This window comes from Camelus ferus, chromosome 1 (assembly GCF_009834535.1).
Source record: "Camelus ferus isolate YT-003-E chromosome 1, BCGSAC_Cfer_1.0, whole genome shotgun sequence".
Lineage (NCBI taxonomy): Eukaryota > Metazoa > Chordata > Mammalia > Artiodactyla > Camelidae > Camelus > Camelus ferus.
Window position 1 is genome coordinate 62,348,475 of NC_045696.1, and position 19,614 is coordinate 62,368,088.

General features: G+C 46.6%; 1 protein-coding gene across 4 annotated transcripts in view; it reads right to left on the bottom strand.

Annotated features, from left to right (window-relative positions):
• Positions 1-17,275, bottom strand: part of BDH1 (3-hydroxybutyrate dehydrogenase 1) — a 39,224-nt gene extending 21,949 nt beyond the window's left edge. Inside the window, exons 1-4 of one of the 4 annotated variants that reach the window (XM_014554428.2) lie at positions 17,030-17,275; positions 16,497-16,619; positions 8,819-8,945; positions 351-423 (exon numbers count right to left, since the gene is read on the bottom strand). In XM_014554428.2, coding sequence (XP_014409914.2) covers positions 351-423; positions 8,819-8,901 — 156 coding nt within the window. In that variant the 5' untranslated portion in view covers positions 8,902-8,945; positions 16,497-16,619; positions 17,030-17,275. The other 3 variants (XM_032481609.1, XM_014554429.2, XM_006178964.3) reach the window with 3 other exon arrangements.
• Positions 17,276-19,614: the final 2,339 nt, after the last annotated feature.

Here is a 19,614-nt window from a genome sequence, read left to right on the forward strand (position 1 = left end):
TGGAGTCCTTGCCATGTGCCTTCATCATGCGTGCATTATTTTTATTTAATTCTCACAATAACTCCATATAATAAGTACGATTATTGTACCATGTTACAAGTGAGGAAACAGACATTTAAAAAATGCCCAATAAAATTAGTGATAGAGCTGGAATTGAAATTAGGACTGAGAGACTCCAGTCTAAGCTCAACCTGTAACTTCATTTGATGGGGTTGAGGGGTCATTCAGCAAGTGAGAGTGGCTCCAAGGGGCTCTAAAGCCCTGCTCTGAGGGTGGATCAGGGCCTGGGAGCCCACAGAGGAGGGCTCTGACCCCCGGGCTTGTTCCCAGGTAGCCGGGCTGCCACTCACCGGGTTCACTGAATTGGCATAAGTCCGACGGCCAACAGCGACAAAGGAGGCCGAGTAAAATGGCAGTGAGTGTCTGCAAGAGGAAAGAAGGCCATGAGCAGAGGCTGTGGTCACACCAGACCTTGTTCTCGGGGCAGAAGCAACTCAATAGACACTCAGCCACCAGTGAGCACCCCACTACTGTCACCCCAGTCCCCTGAGGACAACCTGCTGGTACTACTGAGGAGGGGGCCCTTTTCCTCCAGGGTTACTGACCAGTCTGGTAAGAGAGCGCGCCAGCAGTTGCAGTGGCCATTTTTGCCACTGGGTGGAAAGAACCTTCCAGTGATATACCTTTGCTAACAAAGCTTTCTGCAGATTCAGTGTCTTAACCCTTAGGTTTTATGCTGCTTCCTGACAGTCTTTTAAATTAAACTTTTTATTTTAAAATGATTCTAGATTCACATATAGTTAAGAAATAATACAGAGAGATGCCCTGTACATTTTACCCAATTTCCTGTAAAGGTAACATCTTGCAAAACTCTAGTGCAGTATCACAACCAGGATATTGACATGTGCAGTGAAAATATAGAACAGTTCCATCACCACAAGGATCCCTTGTGTTATCCTTTTATAGCCATACCCACTTCCCTCCTAGCCCACATCTTCTTTAACCACTAATCTGTTCTCCACCTCTATAACTGTGTCATTTCAAGAATGGGATCATACAATATGAAACCTTTTGCAATTGCTTTTTTCATGCAACATAATTATCTGGAGATTGTATGTATCAATAATTTGTTCCCTTTTATTGCTAGATTGTATTCCACGGTATCACGTACCACAATTTGTTTAACCATTCACCCTGTTGAAGGTCGTCTGGGTTGTTTTCCTGTTTGGGGATATCACAAATAAAGATGCTAGGAACCTTCCTGTACAGGTTTTGTATTGAGTAAATTCCTGTTTTTCTGTTGGGTAAAGCCCCAGGCCCCAGGGGAGCAATTGCTGGTCATATGGTAGTTACATATTTAGTTTTTTAAGAAACTTTCAAACTGTTTTCCAAAGTGGCTGTAGCATTCTTCATTCCCAGCAGCAATGGATTAGAGATCCTGGTTTCTCCATATCCTAGTCAGTATTTGGTGGTATTACTATTTTTTATTTTAGCCATGCTGATAACTATGTAAATATCTCCATTGTGGTTTTAATTTGCATTTCCCTAATGGCTAATGATGTTAAACATATTTTCATGTGCTTATTTGCCATCAGTAAATCCTCTTTGGTAAATGTCTCTTTATGTCTTTTGTCCATATTCTAACTGGATTGTTCATTCTTTCACTCTTAAGTTTTGAGAGTTCTTTATATGTTATAGATGCTAGTCCTTTGTCGCATATATGATATGCCAATACTTTCTCCTAGTCTGTAACTTGTCTTTTCATCCTTTTAACAGGGTCTTTTGTAGAGAAAAAGTAGTTTTGTTTTGATGAAGTCTGATTATTCATTTTTACACACCATGCTTTTGCTATCAACTTTCAGAACTCCTTGCCTATGCCCCAACCCAAAGATTTTCCCTTTTTTTCCTAAAAGTTTTATAGTTTAGTGTTTTACAGTTTCAGTCCATGATCCATTGTGAGTTAACTTCTACATAAAATGTGAGACTTAAGTCAAAGTTGGTTGCTTTTATTTCTGTTTTTTCCTATGAACATCAGTTACTCCAACACCATTTTTTGAAAATGTTCTCTTTCCTGCATTGAATTTCCTTGCACCTTTGTTAAATATCAGTTAGGCGTATCTGTGTGGGTCTACTTCTGGATTCTCCATTCTGTTTCACTGATCTATGTGCTCCCACCTTATTTTTCTTTTTCAAAATTGTTTTCACTATTCTATTCCCTCTGCCTTTTCATAGAAATTTTAGACTAATCTTGTCTTTTTCCAAAAAAGTCTGACTGGGATTTTGTTTTGTTTTGTTTTGGTTTTGAGGGGAAGGAGGTAATTAGGTTTATTTATTTATTTTTGGAGGAGGTACTGGGGATTGAACCCAGGACCTTGTGCGTGCTAAGCATGTGCTCTACCCACTGAGCCACACCCTCCCCACTTGACTGGGATTTTGATAGAAATTATGCTAAACTTGTCTATTAGCTCAGGGAAAGTCAACGCCTTTACTCTTTTGAGTCTTTCAATCCCTGAACACAGTGTGGGACTCCATTTATTTAGATCTTTGATTTCTTTCATCAGCATTAGATAGTTTTCAGTGTACAAATCCTGTATATTTTGCTGTATTTAAACCTAGGTAACTCATTCTTTTGAGCAATTGTACATGGTATTGTTTTAAATTTTGATATCCACACGTTCATTGCCAGGATATAGAAATACACTGATTTGTGTGTGTCATCTTGTATCCTGTGTCCTGCTGAACTCACATATTAGCTCTCAGAGTGTTCTGTGGATTTTGGGGGATTTTCTACATGGTCAACCATGTAATCTACAAATTGGGACAGTTTTATTTCTTCTTTTACAATCTGTATGACTTTTATTTCCTTTTCTTGCCTTATTACACTTCTTTATTGCTCTGTGGTGGATCCATGGTGAGAGCAGACATTCTTGCCTTGCTCCCTATCTCAAGTGAAAGGCATCTAATCTTTCACCAGGAAATATAATGGTAGCTGCACAGTTTTTGTAGATGCTCTTTACCAAGTTTAGGAAATTCCCTTCTATTTTTGGAGAGTTTTTCGTCATAAATGGGTGTTAAAATATGCTGTTTCTGCATTGATAGATTCATGTGATCCTTCTTCCTTGGCTTTCAATTTGGTGGATTACATCAACTGATTTTCAACAATGAACCATCTCTGCATCCCTGGAACAAATCCACTTTTTCATAGTTTATAATTCTTTTTATATATTGCCAAATTCTGTTGGCTAATATTTTAAGCATTTTTGCATCTATATTCATGAAGGGTATTCATCTGTAGTTCTCTTTTTTTGTACTGTCCTGGTCTGGTTTTGGAATCAAGGTAATACTAGCTCCATAAAATAAAATGGAAGGAGTTACTGCTGGGTGGGGAAGGGAGTTCCAGCTCCCCACTGGGTCTCCACCAAAACTCCCTGGCTGGGAGGGGTTAGAGTGCCTCATTTCTGGTCCCCAAGTGTGGGAGTGTGAGGTGTCATTGCTGCTGAGAAGTGGAGAAAGTCGTGACTCTCCCTCTCCACTAGGTGTCCTCTGACACTCCCACCCCTACCCCACGCAGGCAGGGTGCCTTATTACTGCTTGGTTAGTATGTAAGTCCTGGCCCCAATTTGGCTTTCTCTGACATGACCCCTGGTAGTGAGATTGGTCATAAGTGAACAGAATGGGGAGGTCAGTGCACCCAAAACTAGTTAATTGACCTTATCTAAAAATAATCACTGTTTTCCCAGGATCTGCTCCACAAAAAGGACAAGGTGTCCCTGGCAGAATTGGATCATATGTGCTTGTCCCCTGACACTCCCTTTGCACTATTTGATATTTTTAAAAGTAACAATAAGGTCACAGCAAGGAAAAATTTATTTCAAACTGCTTTGTGGCCAGATTTTCTCAAACCTACCTCCCCATGCTCAAATATAGCCACTCAAACTTGACTATCTCTGGAGGTAGCATACCAGGCTCGACAGCTCAGACCCAGCTGCCAACTGACATATTTCTCCTTCTCCAGAGAGCACAAAGCCCCATCCCTCCACACTCAATCCCCAGGAGGCAGAGTCCTGACGGTGGGTGAGTCGGACCAAGAACACTGCTGGGACGGTCCAGCTGACACAGGAGTGCCCTCCTGGGCACTGCTTGGCTTCTCAACCTTTCCTTCTCGGCCATAGCTGGGAATGCCTCATCCTGCTCTCATTTCTTCTCTCACTTTGCAGCTTCTGCAGGTGCTATGGGACCCCTGGCTTAGGACTTCTCAATTTGGAGGGGCCTTGGGCCTGGGAAGGCTTTAGCACCTCAGTTCCATAACTTTGGTTAACAAGCACCTGGGAAGCTTGTTAAAATGCAGGCTCCCAGGTCCCTGATTGACATTCTGATTCAGTAGGAAGGGGTGGCCCCTGGAAATCTGCATGTTTAACAAGCACCTCAAGTGATTCCAGTACAGGCGGTCTAGGGAAAGGCCTGGTTGATGTAGGTCAAGAGCATCAGTTCTTGGGTCCGCCTCCCTGGTTGTTTATTAGAATCACTTGGGAATCCAATCATGATTATGTGCTCACATTATTAAAAGGAATCCTTACCATTTAGAGATAGATACCTAAATATTTACAAGTCAATCATGATGTCCAGAATTTGCTCTGAAATAATCCAATAAAGGGAGGGGGAGGAGAGTGGGTGGGGACACAGATGAAATGAGACTGGCCATGAGACGGATCACTGCTGAAGCCCCAATACCCCAGGTGTCAGTACACAACTTTCTACCTTTGTATATGATTGAAATTCCTTCCAAAATAGTTTAAGAAGAATCACTAAGGAAGCTTTTTGAACTATTTGCACAGTTGGCCCCATCCCTAATGAATGAAATCCAAATCCCCCGGGGTAGGGCGCAGGGAATCTTTTCCCCCCACTGTCCTCTAGGTGATTCTAATTTGCAACCAGAGTTCAAAACTGCTGCCTTAGGAAAAGAGAAAAAGTACTTTTTCCCCATGAGGTTTCCTTTTCAAGCCTCTTGCCTGCCAAAGCCCTATCATCTCTGGGGACAAAATCAGCTCTGGGCCACAGCCCAGTTCAGCCAAGGAAGACACTGCTGTTTGCCGCCAATATCTCTCTTTTCATCTGCCTCGTCATCAAAATTTTGTCTTGGGTAGCAATGTGCCCAACTCTTCCCAGGCTTGCCCTGTGATCATGTGACTATCCCCAGCTCATAATGCATAAGCAGAACCCTGCAGTGATTGCTGGGAGAGTTGCTCTCCTGATGCAGGGGCAGCTCCTCCCTTCCTCCATGCTGCTTTGCTTTTCCCTGCCTGGACTGGGGCTGGAGGTGGAAGAGAATCATGGCACTCTGAGGTGAGAACAGCTATTGGGACGACAGAGCAGAAAGATAAAAGAAGCCCGGGTCCACTGATGCCACTCCAGCCCTAGCCTTCTGGAGGTCCTTGCTCTTCTTAGTGTGATGCAGTTGTGATACACTGGCTTATCAAGGCTAAGAATGCCCCTGAGGGGTTAAGTCCAAGCCCCATATTATGAAATAGTGTGCATTGCCCTGGAGGGTCCCCTCTCCCCAGGAGGGGCTTACGGTAGCAGCAAACTGCTGGTCAACCAAACCACTCACTCTGAGAGCTATGCAAGTCTCACAGGTGGTAAAAGTTAAACTCAGGATTGTCAGTAACCTTGCAGAGGGGTGAGTCCCAAAGAGATGGCCACCGGATTCAGAGGAGAGCTTGCTGATTTCCATCCTAACCTAGAAGTGCAATCAGACAGGGTGGAGCAGGTGCAGGTTGGCACTTCCCCAAGGGCCTGTGGAAGAAATGGCTGGTTCCAGAGCACTGGTGTCCAGGAACTTCCAGGCCACATTCAAGACACCACCCAACGCTGGCCAAGGCATTAATGCTGTCTTCTTTTCCATCCTTCTAGTTTATGTCTCTATCCCTTTGTTCCTTCTGTCATGAATCAGCGACAATAAACAGTAATGCAGCTGTCTGCTGAGAGAAGTGAGGAGTCAATTTGACAGGCTGAATCTAACAAGATGAGCTTAGGAGGGACAATTATCAGTGACACAAGTGCAGCTGGGGAGAAATGCAGCCTCCCACAGCAGCATCTGTGGAAAAAAATGTAGTCTGGTCGACCACGAATCGTAAGTGATGGGGCTGCCAAAAGAAGCTATGTGAGCCTAGGCTGGTCAGGGATGAGGGAGGCAAGGGCCCCTCTCCACTCTGCCCAGGTCAGGCTGCCCTGGGGTATTACACGTCACGGCCGGGCAGGCAGGGCTGAGCACTGGGGCCAAGCCAACTGGTGTGTGTAACCAGGATCCGGGAGGTAGTGTTCCAGGTAGGGAATGCATCAGTAAGTCACTGGCTCCAGGAGGGAAGCCAGAGCCTTCTGGCAAAGCCAGAAATCTGAAATCTGAGGGCTATATAGTGTCAGTAAGCAGAACAGGGTGTCCGGGCAGGGACCACACCTGGCCACCCCTGGGGAGGTTTTGTCTGGACAGGACCTATGTACTGATTGACTGCTGCCCTGAGGAATGCAGGTATGGGGGTGCACAGGCCAAAAGGACATCATTCAGGTGGAAGACCTGGGTGCTGAATGGGGAAATCATGGGAGATGAGCAATGACAAAACACGCAGACGCAATAAGAGAAGTTGGGGACGGAGGTATCGGGGTAGTATGGTGTCTCTGGGGATAAGAGATGAACTTATTCAGGATGAATGTAGATGGCAGACCCAGAAATAAGAGGAACAGAGAAAAGATTTCTGCCCAATGTGAAGAAGGACTTTATAATAGCACTGTCCAAAGACAAGAGGCCTGCTGTGAGAGGTGCTGATGGTCCCATGGCTGGAGATATTCAAATAGAGGCTGTAAGTTCACTTGTTAAGGATGTGATCACAGGATCGACGTACAGGTAGTTGACTGGAGTCTGAGATTCAAGCAAAATGATCAGGCCAAAGTTCTTCCCCACCCAAGACCTCCTGTCTCATCCAGGCACAGTGCTCACCCACCATTCCATCCTCCTCACACACCTGGGTCTCCCTCCCTCCCTGACCTCTGCTGACAACTTTGCCTGGAAGACAGCTAATGCACTTGACGCAGCTCTGCCCCTGACCACCCTGCCCCAACTCCCCTCAGCCTAAGCAGGTTATTTCTGCAAGCCTTCTAGAAGATTCAGAATCCCCTGTGACAGCTTTTCTTTCCACTCAAATGAGCCAGAAGCCTAACTAATGCTTCACTTCCCTTTAATTTTTTTTAAAATAATAAAGTACTGAATATTTCATGTCATTTCACTAAAGTGAAAAACAGAATGTTCAGATGGATACAGAGCAGTTAATTCACTTCCCTTTAATTTGAAGATAAAATCTTTGTAAAAGTATTTTAACCTCCTTTGGGATTACTTTCTCCTCTGTAAAAAAACCTCCAGAAATCTCTAAAAGCCTCTTTTGAGACAGACTTTTACCATTTCTATGAATCACTCACTGAAAAAAAAAATTTCAGTAAATCATCTTCCAAGAGTCCTGCGTCAGAGCCAAGTTCCATTTCCTCTTTGATGGGATGTCACCTCTGCAGTAGGGGCTGTAACTGAACAGGACCCTACTGTCATCAGTGATCATCTGACAACTGTAATGGTGTTTGTAACTGCTTAACTGTGTGATGGTTTAAAGGGTTTTTCTCACGCTCTTGCTGACCAGGGTTAGACCGGAAATGAGGGAGGCTTGGGGTACAGAGGCCGTATTTCAGCAACAGGGCCATTTAAAAACTCTTTTTATATGGTGTCCTCTGGTAGTTGAAGCCCCATCTCCAATCAAGCTTTAGTATCCCATGGAATTGTTTTTAAGCAAATGCTGCTAAAAACCTAAATTCATGTTCTTCTAAATTTATCTATTGGCATAGAAAATAACCATCAATTTTCTAGCTGCCAGGACTTTGAATTTAACCTGCCACTTGATTTAACTCCTCTCAAATATAAAAGAAAGAAAAAGTCATTACTTTTTCCTTGCTCTGGCTGCAAAGGAATAAAACGAGGTAGCTGAGCACACTAAATCCCCTTGGAAAAGGCAACTTCCAGGAGCTCTCAAAGAAGAGCTGCTTCTTTCATTTTTACTTAATGCTTTCTCTAAATCACACAGTTCAGTGAAGTCTTGGGACATTTTGCTTAATTGGTTTCACATGTGACATTTTCAAAGCGCCATTAGCCAGGTAATCAAAGTAATGGGATCTGTGCCTCCTGATGTGATGCACCAAGATGGGCACCTCCTTACCTTTCCAAATATGCATACTTGAATCTAAACACGAGAACATCCCAAAATCCACACTGAGAGATAGTCTTCCAAGGTGTCAAGGTCATGAAAAACAAAGACTGAGAAAGTGCCCCAGGAGGGAGAGAGTAAGGAGACACAACAACTAAATGCACTGGGGACCCTGGTTTGTATCCTGGACCAGGAAAAGGTCCATTACTGGGTCATTTGGTGAAATCTGAATTAGATCTATAGGTTAGTTAGTAGTATTATATCAGTGGTAATTTCCCGGTTTTGATGATTGCACTACGGTTTTGTAAGATGCTAACATTTGGGGAAATTAGGAAAGGGGGATAAGGAAACTTTTGTACTATTTTTGCAACTTCTGTGTAAGTGTAGAGTTATTTCAAAATAAAAAGTTAAAAAAATAATCTGATGAAAGATATTCTTCTGTGCCCTGTGAGCCGTCCTTTGCTGATAGACAATGGGTATTGAGAGACATTTTTGAGAGTCAAGCCTTATTATGTGTGAAGAGCTTTGCTTTGCCCAGAAACTATAACCCTCAAGGCTACCTCCACCCTTCAATTTCTTACCTGGTTCCGTTTCCTCTATCAGAGAAACTCAAGGTTTTCCTTGGGAGCTGTGACAGGGGTCTGGAGAGGCGGGCGGTCAGCATTGTGGCCACAAGAGGCAGAATGGTCAGGCTCCTCCTGGTGGGTTCTGAAACACAAAGGCACCCTCAGCATTGCCTTGTTGCCTTCAGGGGTGGCTATATTCCTTCCAGGTTGTGAAAGTCAAACTGGGCTCTGTCTGACCCAGGTCCAGTCATGCTACCAGGCAGTCTCCTCTTGCCACCTTCCTCTCAAGCTTCATCCTCACATGATGGAAAGAGTCAGGAGACTGGGACATCTGGAAACCTGGGTTCTGGCTCTGGCTATGTCATCAACTCTAGGGCAACCCTGGATGGGTCATCACCCATGTGCAGCATAACAAGGTTGGAATAGACTAGTGACTGTCAAACCAGTCTGTGGAGGGGCACTGGGGGACCTGCCTCCTCAGAGATTCCAGCTCCATGAGTTCCTCTCTCCTGTCTGTGTTCACCATATCCAGCAGAACGTGCATCTCAATGTGCCCACATGCCTCCGGGCAGCTTTTCCAGCCCCGGGCCACGTAGCATCTGATTCAGCTCTCCACCTCTCTCCCCACCTCACCAAGCACAGGGTCCAACTCGGGGGCTGAATTCATCAGCAACTCATAAAAGCCTGGAGACTGGAGCTAGAATTTGAGACACACTCTAATCAACCTCAATTCACACACATACAGAGTCTCCCCCACCATCCTACCAGCCCCTGTCCAGGTTAAATCAACTTGGTTGTGACAACGACATGTATCACTTGGTGTCACCTTAAGGCTACTCAGCACTGTGACTAGTCGTGCATTAGGAATTGCTGATCAGCAGGTATATTAGTTGCCCTCTTAAACTCTGCTTAATTCTGTTCTGGTGATTCCTCCCGGCCTAAGGGAAGGGAAGGGAGGAGACAAGGGAGTTGAGCAAGACAACTACAGCCGGGGGGAGCTATTGTTCTTTTCCTGGTGAGCCATTCTAGTCTCTCCTTGCACACCCGCCTCTGGTTTGTTAACCTGTTCTTATCAGTAATAAGGTTCTGCCTGAGAGGCAGCTCCTTCCCTGTCCTATTGCCAGCACCCCTAATCTAACTGATAACCAGCCCCCTGGGCCAGTGGGTGTGGAATAAATTCATTAACTAGCCAACCGCAGGGTGTTCACTGCAGGAGGCAGGTGGAGTTCAATCCTCAGGAAAGGCAAACAAATAGGGATCTTTTGATCTATGTGATCCTTCCTGGACCATGCAGTAGGCTCTTGCTTCCACCCCTGCCCCTACTCACAACACTCCATTCTCAGCCCTGCAGCCAGAAAGATCTTTCTAACCCCAGTCAGGTTATGTGACTCCCTTGCCTAAAAGCCTCTCCATGCCTTTTGGAATGGACCTCTGCCTCCCTTGCTCTCAGTTTCTGGCACCACCTTCCCTGGGCTCACTGCACTGGAGCCACACTGACCTCCTGAACATACACCAAGCTCTTTTTCACCTCGTGGCCCTGGACCTTGCCTTTCCCCACTCTAGATGGCTGAGTCCTTCCCACCCTTCCAGCTTCAGAGAGGCTGCCCCAACCCCCCATGCAACACACAGGGGCTGCCCTCTGTAAGATCATCCTTGGGGAGAGGGTTTACAGCTCAGTGGAAGAGCACGTGCTTAGCATGTACAAGGCCCTGGGTTCAACCCCCAGTACCACCATTAAAACAAACAAATAAAAACCTAATTACCACCCCCTCCAAAATAAACAAAAGAAATTTAGAAAAAAATAAATATTATTTTTAAGAAATCATCCTTCAACCCAAAATTACTTCATTACTTTATCTTCCCCTTCTAAAGCATAAGCTCAGTGAGGCCAGGAACCTCGTCCATCTTGGTCACCACTGAATCCCTCATTCCCAGAAAAAACCTGACCCAAAGAAGGCGCTCAGTGAAGTCTCTGCTGAGTGGGGATGAGTTAAGTGCTCGAACCCTACCATCACCGCCACACAACCCCCACTATAGACTGGTCCTCCTTAGAAGGCACAGGCCCATGCTGGGCTCAGATTCTTTAAGGGGTGCCCCCACCCCACCCAAATACTGACCAGTTGGCTGAGCACACGTATCTCCACCTACTTCTGCCAGGACTGGAGTTTGAGGTCACCACCGCTGGGTGATTTTTAAATTCAGTTGTCTCTAATTAAAGCCCTTTCCCGTCCCTTCTGCTCCATGCCTGTGGCAGAGAATGCCTCAAAGTTATCTCCAAAGAGAGGGCTGCTTTCCATTTTATTTTCCTTTGAGTCAGCAATATTTAAAAGTGCTGCAGTCAAAATAGCTTAAAGTGGACAAAAACTCAGCTCCTTTAATAATGCACCATTCACAATGTAGTCTCTTACATACAAAATGTTAGAATTTTAGAACTCTTTTTCTTCTCCTTTTTATGTTTCTTAAATATGTTGCTGTTTTCACCCCCTAAAACAATGCTATAGGCAGTGGGATTCCTGCACACTCTTCAGGCTTGTTTGTCATCTTATGTCTTGGGCTGGGCTTTATTCTCTGTAAATATTAGCTTCTCAAACGAAAAGCCTTTTGGTTTGGAAACAAATGGTTGTGGGAGGAGGGTGCTGCAAGGAGGCAGGCAGAGTCCCTGTCGGGGTGAGACCATCTCCTTAGCCTTGACCTCAATCAGCTGCTCGATTATCAAATTTATAAGATACTGTCACAAAGTCAAGATGCTCACATATTAATAAACCTGGGAGAAACTTTTCTAACACTGAGAACACTTAGGTCTGCTCTCAAGGGCACGTCCTTTGCATTGTCAATGTAAAACCCATGGACTGCACCCCCCCTCCAAAAAAAACCGGTGTTCATCCTGGTCTTGACGCTGGGCTCGCTTGCTGCATTCTGACAGGACTATCTTGCAGAGGACATAGCTGGTTGCATTCCTGTGGGTCAGGGTCAGCGTGTCCCCGGCAAGTGGCAGATATCCCCAGTACTGACATCCTCAGAGGACACAGGGCATCAGCAGTGAATTGAGAGAAATCAGGAGGCTGGACTTAGGCAGGAAGGAGAAAACTCTTGAGTTTCTGGACATGAAGTCTGGATGGGCCTTGGTAATACCAGGCAGGAAGGGAAGGCTCTGTTCTACCGAGGAGGGCATGCTGGGTTTAGGCAGAGAACCATCCTGTGGAGAGACCCCACACTGAGGAGCTTAAAGCCAGTGAGCTGTGTGAGACTCCAACTGACAACTCGCAGCCTGTTTCCAACACATTCTACTTGGCTGTTTTTTTTGGCCAACCTAGTGTTTTAAAAGGCAATGTAACTAAGCAGCTGTGTTATGCTTGAACTCAATACAAAAAGTTTGCACTTACTATCTTAAGCCTACCCACATCACCTCTGTTAACTGCCTGGACACTGTGGGCATTTGCATTTGAGATCTCTCACCAGAAAAATGTCTATTACCCTTTGGCTATTTCCCTTCTGATCACTTAGCATTATCTTACCTGAAAGTTCCAGCTCAGCTCAGATATGTGTGCTCACTGTACAGTTAATGGAGGATTCCTTGAGGCCATCAAAAAAGGAAACCAGACAAGTTTTAAAGCCCTCATTCAAAAAAAGATGCCTATTATTCCTTAGAGAGATAACTATTCTGGAACAAAAGTCTAAAAGTATTATATAGGAACATCAAATGATAGAGTAGAGGTTCTCACTACCATATTATCATAAATGCAGACATGACTTTTATATAGCTGTCTTTAACAGAGACCTTCAATAAAAGCCAAGGATTTAACTTTAGCCCAGTTCAGCAAAGGCAAACCTAATGCAGACACTTGGGTTAGTCCAACACTCTAGTCACCAGATTGGATTTAGGTGATGGCCAGTTCTCCTCAGAGAACAACACATCACACTCTCTGCAGAGGCCATCTTTTGGGTGTCTGTCTTGTTCACCTGATCCCTGTCCTCTTGGACCTGTCTCTTGCCCACAGGATTTGGCCTCTGTAGCTGTAGTTGTGCAATGAGAACCCCGCCCCCTTCCCCGGGCCACTGGGTCAAGGAAAGACAACAGATGAATCTATCATTCTGTCCCCTGGCACTATGGAAGAATGCAAATCCATCCCTGCAGGGCAGAGACATGTGATCTGGCTGATAGAGTGGGGAGAAAAGTGGCTATGCTACTTTGAGCATGAAGCCAGAAAGAGAGATGGAGAAAGCCAGTCTGGAGAGAGAGAGAGAGACAGACAGACAGAGAGAATAGTCAGGCACATATGTAGAATGAAACAGAGATGGAGGTGGAGAGAGAGAAAAAACAACATCTGAGACTCCAGAGGGGAGCTCTGCTCTTGGAGACCCAGCTGCCGTCCTACCTTCAGCTTCATGCCATGTCTTTATTCTCTGTGTTGATTTAAGCAAGCTTAAAGTTTCTGTTAGTTGCAGCTGAAACAATATTGGTGAAACCACACTAAAAGCAGGTTCTTTCTGCAGATCATTATCATTAATTCCTAAGCTTGCCCCATATTCTAAGAATGTCACACTATAGATCTCGTAACATAACAGCAACATGAGCCTCCCCCTCTCCATTCTGTCAAGGAGACATCTGCTGTTCCCCAAGAGAAAGTGTTACCAGAGCTACCAAAATGGCCATAACTACAACTGCTAGCTTAAGCAGGCATTCCACGCCTAGGAGAACAGGGCTTGCCTACCAAACTCAAGACAGATCACTAAACGATGGAGTCCCAGGGCTCCCTTCTTGGTCTCTTCTCACAACCAGGCTGAGCTCTCATTGCTTTAAATATGATTTACATGCTGCCATCTCCTAAATTTTCATCTCCAACCAGCTTCTTCTCTGAACTCCAGGCTTAATGTATCCAACTACCCATCCAACATCTCCACTTGAATGTTTAATAGGTATCTCAAACTTAGCCTGTCCAAAACTGAGCTTGTGCCATGGCCCTGCATATCTGTTCCTCTGAGTCTCCCTTGTTCTTGACTCCTCCCTTGCACACTCCACAGCCAAGCAGTCAGCGAATCCTGACTCCACCTTCACAATATATCAAGCATCCTCTGCTATCATCTTTGCTAAGACTTCATCCCTTCTTGCCTGGGTTGTTGCAATCGCGTCTCAACTAGGCTCCCTGCTTCCATCCTAGTCCCCCAACAGACACTGCTCAACACTGCCTCCATGAGCCTACGAAGTACAAATCAGATCATGTCACTCCTGCACCAAATTTTTGCTCAGAGTAAAAGCCAAAATCACTCAGACTGCCTACAATGCCCTCCATAATCTAGGTCCCCATGACGTCTCTGATCTCGTCCCTCCTTGTTCACTGCACATAGGTCACAGTGGCCTTCGTGCTGTACTTGGAACATGTCAGGCAAGCTCATGCTTCAGGGCTTTTGCCTGATTTTCCCTCCACCAGGAACGTTCTTTTCCTCACTCTCCGCAGGGCTCATTCTCTCAATTCAATCTTTTATTCAAATGTTTACTCAGTAAGGCATTATCTGGCCACCCCATCAATCCCATCCCTACCCTGACATTTTCTATCCCCCTTCCCTGCTTCCTTCTTTTTTCCTCCTTGGCAACTTGCCACATTATACATATTGTACTTACTTATTGTATTTATCATATTTCAGTCCCACTAGAATGTAAACCCTGAGAGCAGGAATTTTTGTCTTTTTTGTCCCTGTTGTATCCTCAACACCTAACGGTGCCCTGTACACAGTAGGCACATGATATTTGAATGAATTAAGAGAGATTTCAGCAGGGGAATACCACATCAGACGTATTTTAATAAGATAACTCTCACTGGGTTAAGAATAGACTGAGGATGGACAAAGGCAGAAGCAGGAAGACCATTTAGAAACTATGGCAGTAATCCAGGACCATCATGTACAGCTATGCAGGTTGTGCACTGCACAACTCCAGGAAAATGTGAAAAAGTATTCCCTGGAGATATATAAAGGGCTGCCAGCCCTGGTGGAAACCATGGAGGTAATTAGAAGTGGTCAAAGTCTGGCTATGTTTTGAAGGTATAGCCCATTGCAATTTACTAACAAATTAAATGCAGGATATGAAAGAAGGAAGAATCAAAGATACTTCCAAGATTTTTGGTGCAGATGTAAAAAATGATATTAGTATAATTGACAGATTAAGGAGTTGTCCTATTCATAAGTGCTTACTGCATTTCAAATCAAAGTGTACAAGCCCAGTATTCTGGTCCTTGCCAGGCCCCTCCAAATAGTCTCTCCAAATATATTTTTCTCATCTACCCATTATATCATTTGCTATGCCATCTCTCAGTAAGCCCTGTACTTTCCAGTTTTTGTGATTTGCTCATCCTATACCAAATCTGATGTCTCCTTCATCTACTAAGTCCTAACTGATTCAAATAATACCTCCTTCAAGATACCTTTCCTGATTCCCTAAATCAAAACTCAATCTCCTGCCCATACTTGCATTTCACTCCTTCCTTCTGTGCCTCTGAAACAGCACTTAACCTAAGTTGTGCAGTATTAGAGGTATTTCTGTTTATAACCAACCACAGCCCTCACCTGACCACCAATCTCAACCTGGACTGTGAGCATCCCACAAATAAGACTCACGTGTTCTATCACTGACCAAGGCTGGTGTCTGACAGGAAGCAGACACTTTGTAAATGTGTACTGAAAGAATATGAAAGCTACACAAATTTCAAAGGTCAGCTTCCTCGCCCGCTAGGGGTATATGCCCTGTGCAGGGCCAGGCTCCAACGCTCTGGTGAAAAGTAGGACTTTTGCTGCTTCATAAAGGACCCCAGCAGCAGGAGGCCCACGGTAATGAAACGTGTACCTCTGCAAACCCTCGCAGGGTTAGACAGTGATTCAGCATCAGCTGACTCCAAGCAGATTTTGGCAAACTGGCTGGAAAAAACCACGCGCTGCTCAAGGGAGCTCAACATCACGCTCAGCTCCAAACCCTCCCCCAGCAGCGCGCGGCCCCGAGAAGCGGACACTGCCCTGGCGCAAATCTGCGACGCGCTCCAGCACGCCGGCAGAGCGCGCAGGCGCCAACTCGCTCAGCGCAGCTCCAAGCCCCACACTTTGGACGGAGCAGCCAATCACGTGGCCGCAGTCCCTTCCTATCCACCAGAGGCGGGGAGCGGAGGGGGCACGGCCCCAGTGGCGCTCCCATTGGCTGAGATGGCACCATCCAAACAAAGCCGGGCTGTCCTCGCTCCAGTGCGCTGCGGGGGCTCCAGGACTTGCTGGCCCGGGCCCACCACTACCCCAGCATCCCCGGCCTGCCCCCATGGCTCCTCCACCTCGCTCGGTCCTCCTCCTCTCCCGGTCCTATGGCCTGTACGGTCCTCCAGCAATAGCCAGCTCCGCTTGTACTCAAGGAAGCTGGGACCGCGGCCTGTCCTGTCCAGCATTCTTCCCGAGGGCACAACGGGAGGAGAGGAAGCACCCCACTCCCACCCCCCAAATCCCCGAGAACAGAGCCTCGTGGAGGACGCAGGAAGACGAGGGATACGGGGCAGAACCGGAGAGAAGGGAGCAGTGCCTAGAGCTCGGGCTAGGAGGCAGGACTACCGCTCGGCCTCTGAATACGATGTGACCTTGGGCCAGTTTCTTCCCTTATTGGGACTGGGCTCGTCTTCTGTGAAACGCGGCCGCTGAGAAGGATAAGTGCTGAGGGTTTCACCTGGGAGACTCGGGCCGTGTGTTCAAACCGGGACTCCTTTTGCCAAGTATGTTATTCCGAGTAATAAAGGTCAGGACGGACGCCCTGGACAGAAGGTCCAGGAGGGCGGCGGATGAGGACAACCTGGAGATGAGACGGGTCTGGTTGGGATAGGTCCCTCTTTCCACTCTTACTCCCGCCGCAGCCCCAGGGCCCAGCCTACAGGACTTGATGTCCCCCTCCCCACCCGCATCCTGGCGACCGGGCTAAAAGGCAGTGCAAGTTCAAACCAAACCAAGAAGAGGGCGCCGGTGCATCACGCCGATCTGCAGAGCTGCGGACCCCTACTCTTACCCCAAAGCAAACGGGTGCAGGGGCTGCAGCTACTGGGGGCTCAGCTGGTGCGTTCGCCGTCACCCCGCGCTTCGCAGGTACCGGCGCTCGGGTCTTGTACCACCGAGTCGGGCCGCTACCGCCGTTTGCTTCTCGAAGCCCCCCAACCGGCTCCCACTCCTGCGGCCTCCTGCCTCAGCTACCGGCGTGCTGCTATATACCTTGGGTTCGCTTCGTAGGGCTGCGCAGGGCGGAGCCAGACGGCAGGCGTCGCCGGGGCGGGGACCGTTCCCGCGCCGACTCCTTCGTCCTGCGGAGTCCCGCCTAGCCCTTCTCCCGCAGAGGATCCCCCAGTCGCTAGGTGCTCAGCCCGAGATTAAACCCTGCCGCCAGTCCGTCTTGGTCCTAAAGAGGGTGTAGATTTCCTCCACCGCCATGCCCCTTCTGCAGCAGGCGGGAAAAGATTTCAACCCCGAGGGGTTGCGGGCAGGGTGTAGATGCTGCTCCAGGAAGTGAGGAAACCTGGCTCCTCCCAGGTCCTATGCACGTTTGCTGTCTTTCGAGCTCGTCCTGGTTGTTGGTTGATTGATTTTTAAATTTGTCTTTTGATTAGATGAAATTTATTTAAAAATTTGTTCCTATGGGTTTTAACAAATAAGTTAGAAATAGTACAGCTTCTCAGTTTCAGCAATACAACACCAGAGGTCAATCCGCCACAGATCAGGCTCCCCTGCCAAGTTTTCAGGATGAGAAACCGGCTGAGGAGAAGGAACCTATGGGGCAAATTAGTGGCAGAGCTATGTTTAGGTCAAATTAGAGAAGGACTGACTGGAAAGGGATCAGGCAGATGAAAATAGAAAGGAAGGAAGGACCTGGAGGGACTTTAATGAAGCCTGTCACTTCTGTTACTTGAGCTTCTTGAGGGCTGAGGCTGTGTCTTACTTCTTTACCCCCGGCTCCTGGCACATAGAGTTTTAAAGGCTGGGAGAACCATAAATGTAGGATGCACTGGGTTCTCTGTACCCATTTCACAGACATACTCAAGCTTGCTTCTGCGCTGTGTTTCAGAATAGTCCCTGGTACAGCATGCCACAGCCATAACATAAATCTTTATAATGAGTCACCAGGTTACACTTTGCAGGTCATGCATTGCTAGAAAAGTAGTCAGCTAAAGGAAGAGTTAATATTTCTACCTAGGAATACCATAGATGCTGTCTGTGAACTGAGAATTAATAGAAATAAAGTTCTATTTATGGAAGACAAAGACAGGACATTTGAAGGTCAGTGGCTGATCTCACACCCTCCCTGCCCATCTTTTTATTCCAGTTTTGCTGTGGCAACCAACCACTTACGGGTATAACCTGAAATCACCTTGCCTCAGCTGTACCTGGTATCTTCCTGTCTCAAGACTTCTCTGTCGCTGCAGCCTAGGACCCCTGCAGGAAGCCACAGCCCATTCTGACATATGCATGAACCTGGAAGTGCAAAGGAATTAACATGTCCTGGGACAACTTTTGACCAAGGCAGACAGGAGCTGGTGGAGAAATATTCCACTCTTCTGTTCTTCCAGTGGGCAGTTCCAAGGTACTTTCTATACCACACCTAAGATGATAGAGCCCTGGCTGCCTGTAGTCGTGCCCGACTTGATCAGCTCAATAATGCACCCTTGGATTGCCTTTCTCTTTCCTTCCTTGTCTGTTTGACTCTTCCCAGTCCTCCACTACCCTTCCTTGGGATTCATTCCCCAAATAAACTACCAGCATACAAGTTCTTGCTCCAAGTCTGTTTGGTGGGGGGAACCCAGGCTAAGCCAATGGTTAATCCAAAAGAGGCATCTCAGCTCACTGTTCATGGTCATTGTCAGCAGACCTTTCTCAAGTCTTCTAACGAGAAATCAGTTTGCTCATTTTATTCCCCAGTTGCCATGTGCTCTAGGGCATCAATAATAAGCTCTCAGAGGCAGGAAGGAAGTATCAGAAACTCCCAGGAGTTAGAGCCAGCTGAAAGGCTGTCTAGGTGAATGCCCAACAAAGCCATTCTCAGCCCCATTTTATACCTTTTCCCTCCTTCCAAGGTCCTGGCTGCTGACCTTCAAACTGAAGAAACTGAACTCTCAGATCTGGGGTTGAATGTGGAAGCAGAGACAGAGTGGGACCCAGGTCACTCCCAACACAGCATGTACCAAGATTATGTCTCCTTGACCTCCCCTTCCTCTGCCCCCACTGTAAAAACAGTTCCTCTGCCCAGATGCAAGGTCTCAGGCCTGGGTCCTTGGAGCCTAGCACATTTCATCTCATTTCAACACCAGGAGGGTGCTGTTGCAGATTACCAAGCTAGGTTTGGGAGGAAACAGCCCTTAGTCCCAGCCTTCAAGAAGGAAATTAGACATATACATAAGCTAAATGAGTCATTAGAAGCCCTGTAAGTCTTCTTGAAGAGAGATATGTAAGTGTAGTGGGAGTTCTGACGAGGCTTCAGGACAGGCTCTGTAGAAGGGTAGCATCCTGAAAGACTCTCAGTTAGAATGAAGCACCTTCCAAAGATCCCCCTGCCCAGAGAACCGGTGTTTGTTCCTGTCCCTGTATTAGTTCCTAATTGCCTCCTAGTTCACACCCTTCCTGAATCCCAGCTCACGCTAATCATTCATCTTCCTAGGCCCCAGCCCTCCCCTTCTAGATCTGGCCCTGCCCCATCTCTGAATGCTGCTGCTCTTCTCTGCCTTTAGTGTAAGTGTTGAGTGCCAGATTGTGCAGGTTAAATCCTGCCCTTAGCCAGTTACCTAGAAGCCCTCCAGGAGCCTACAAGT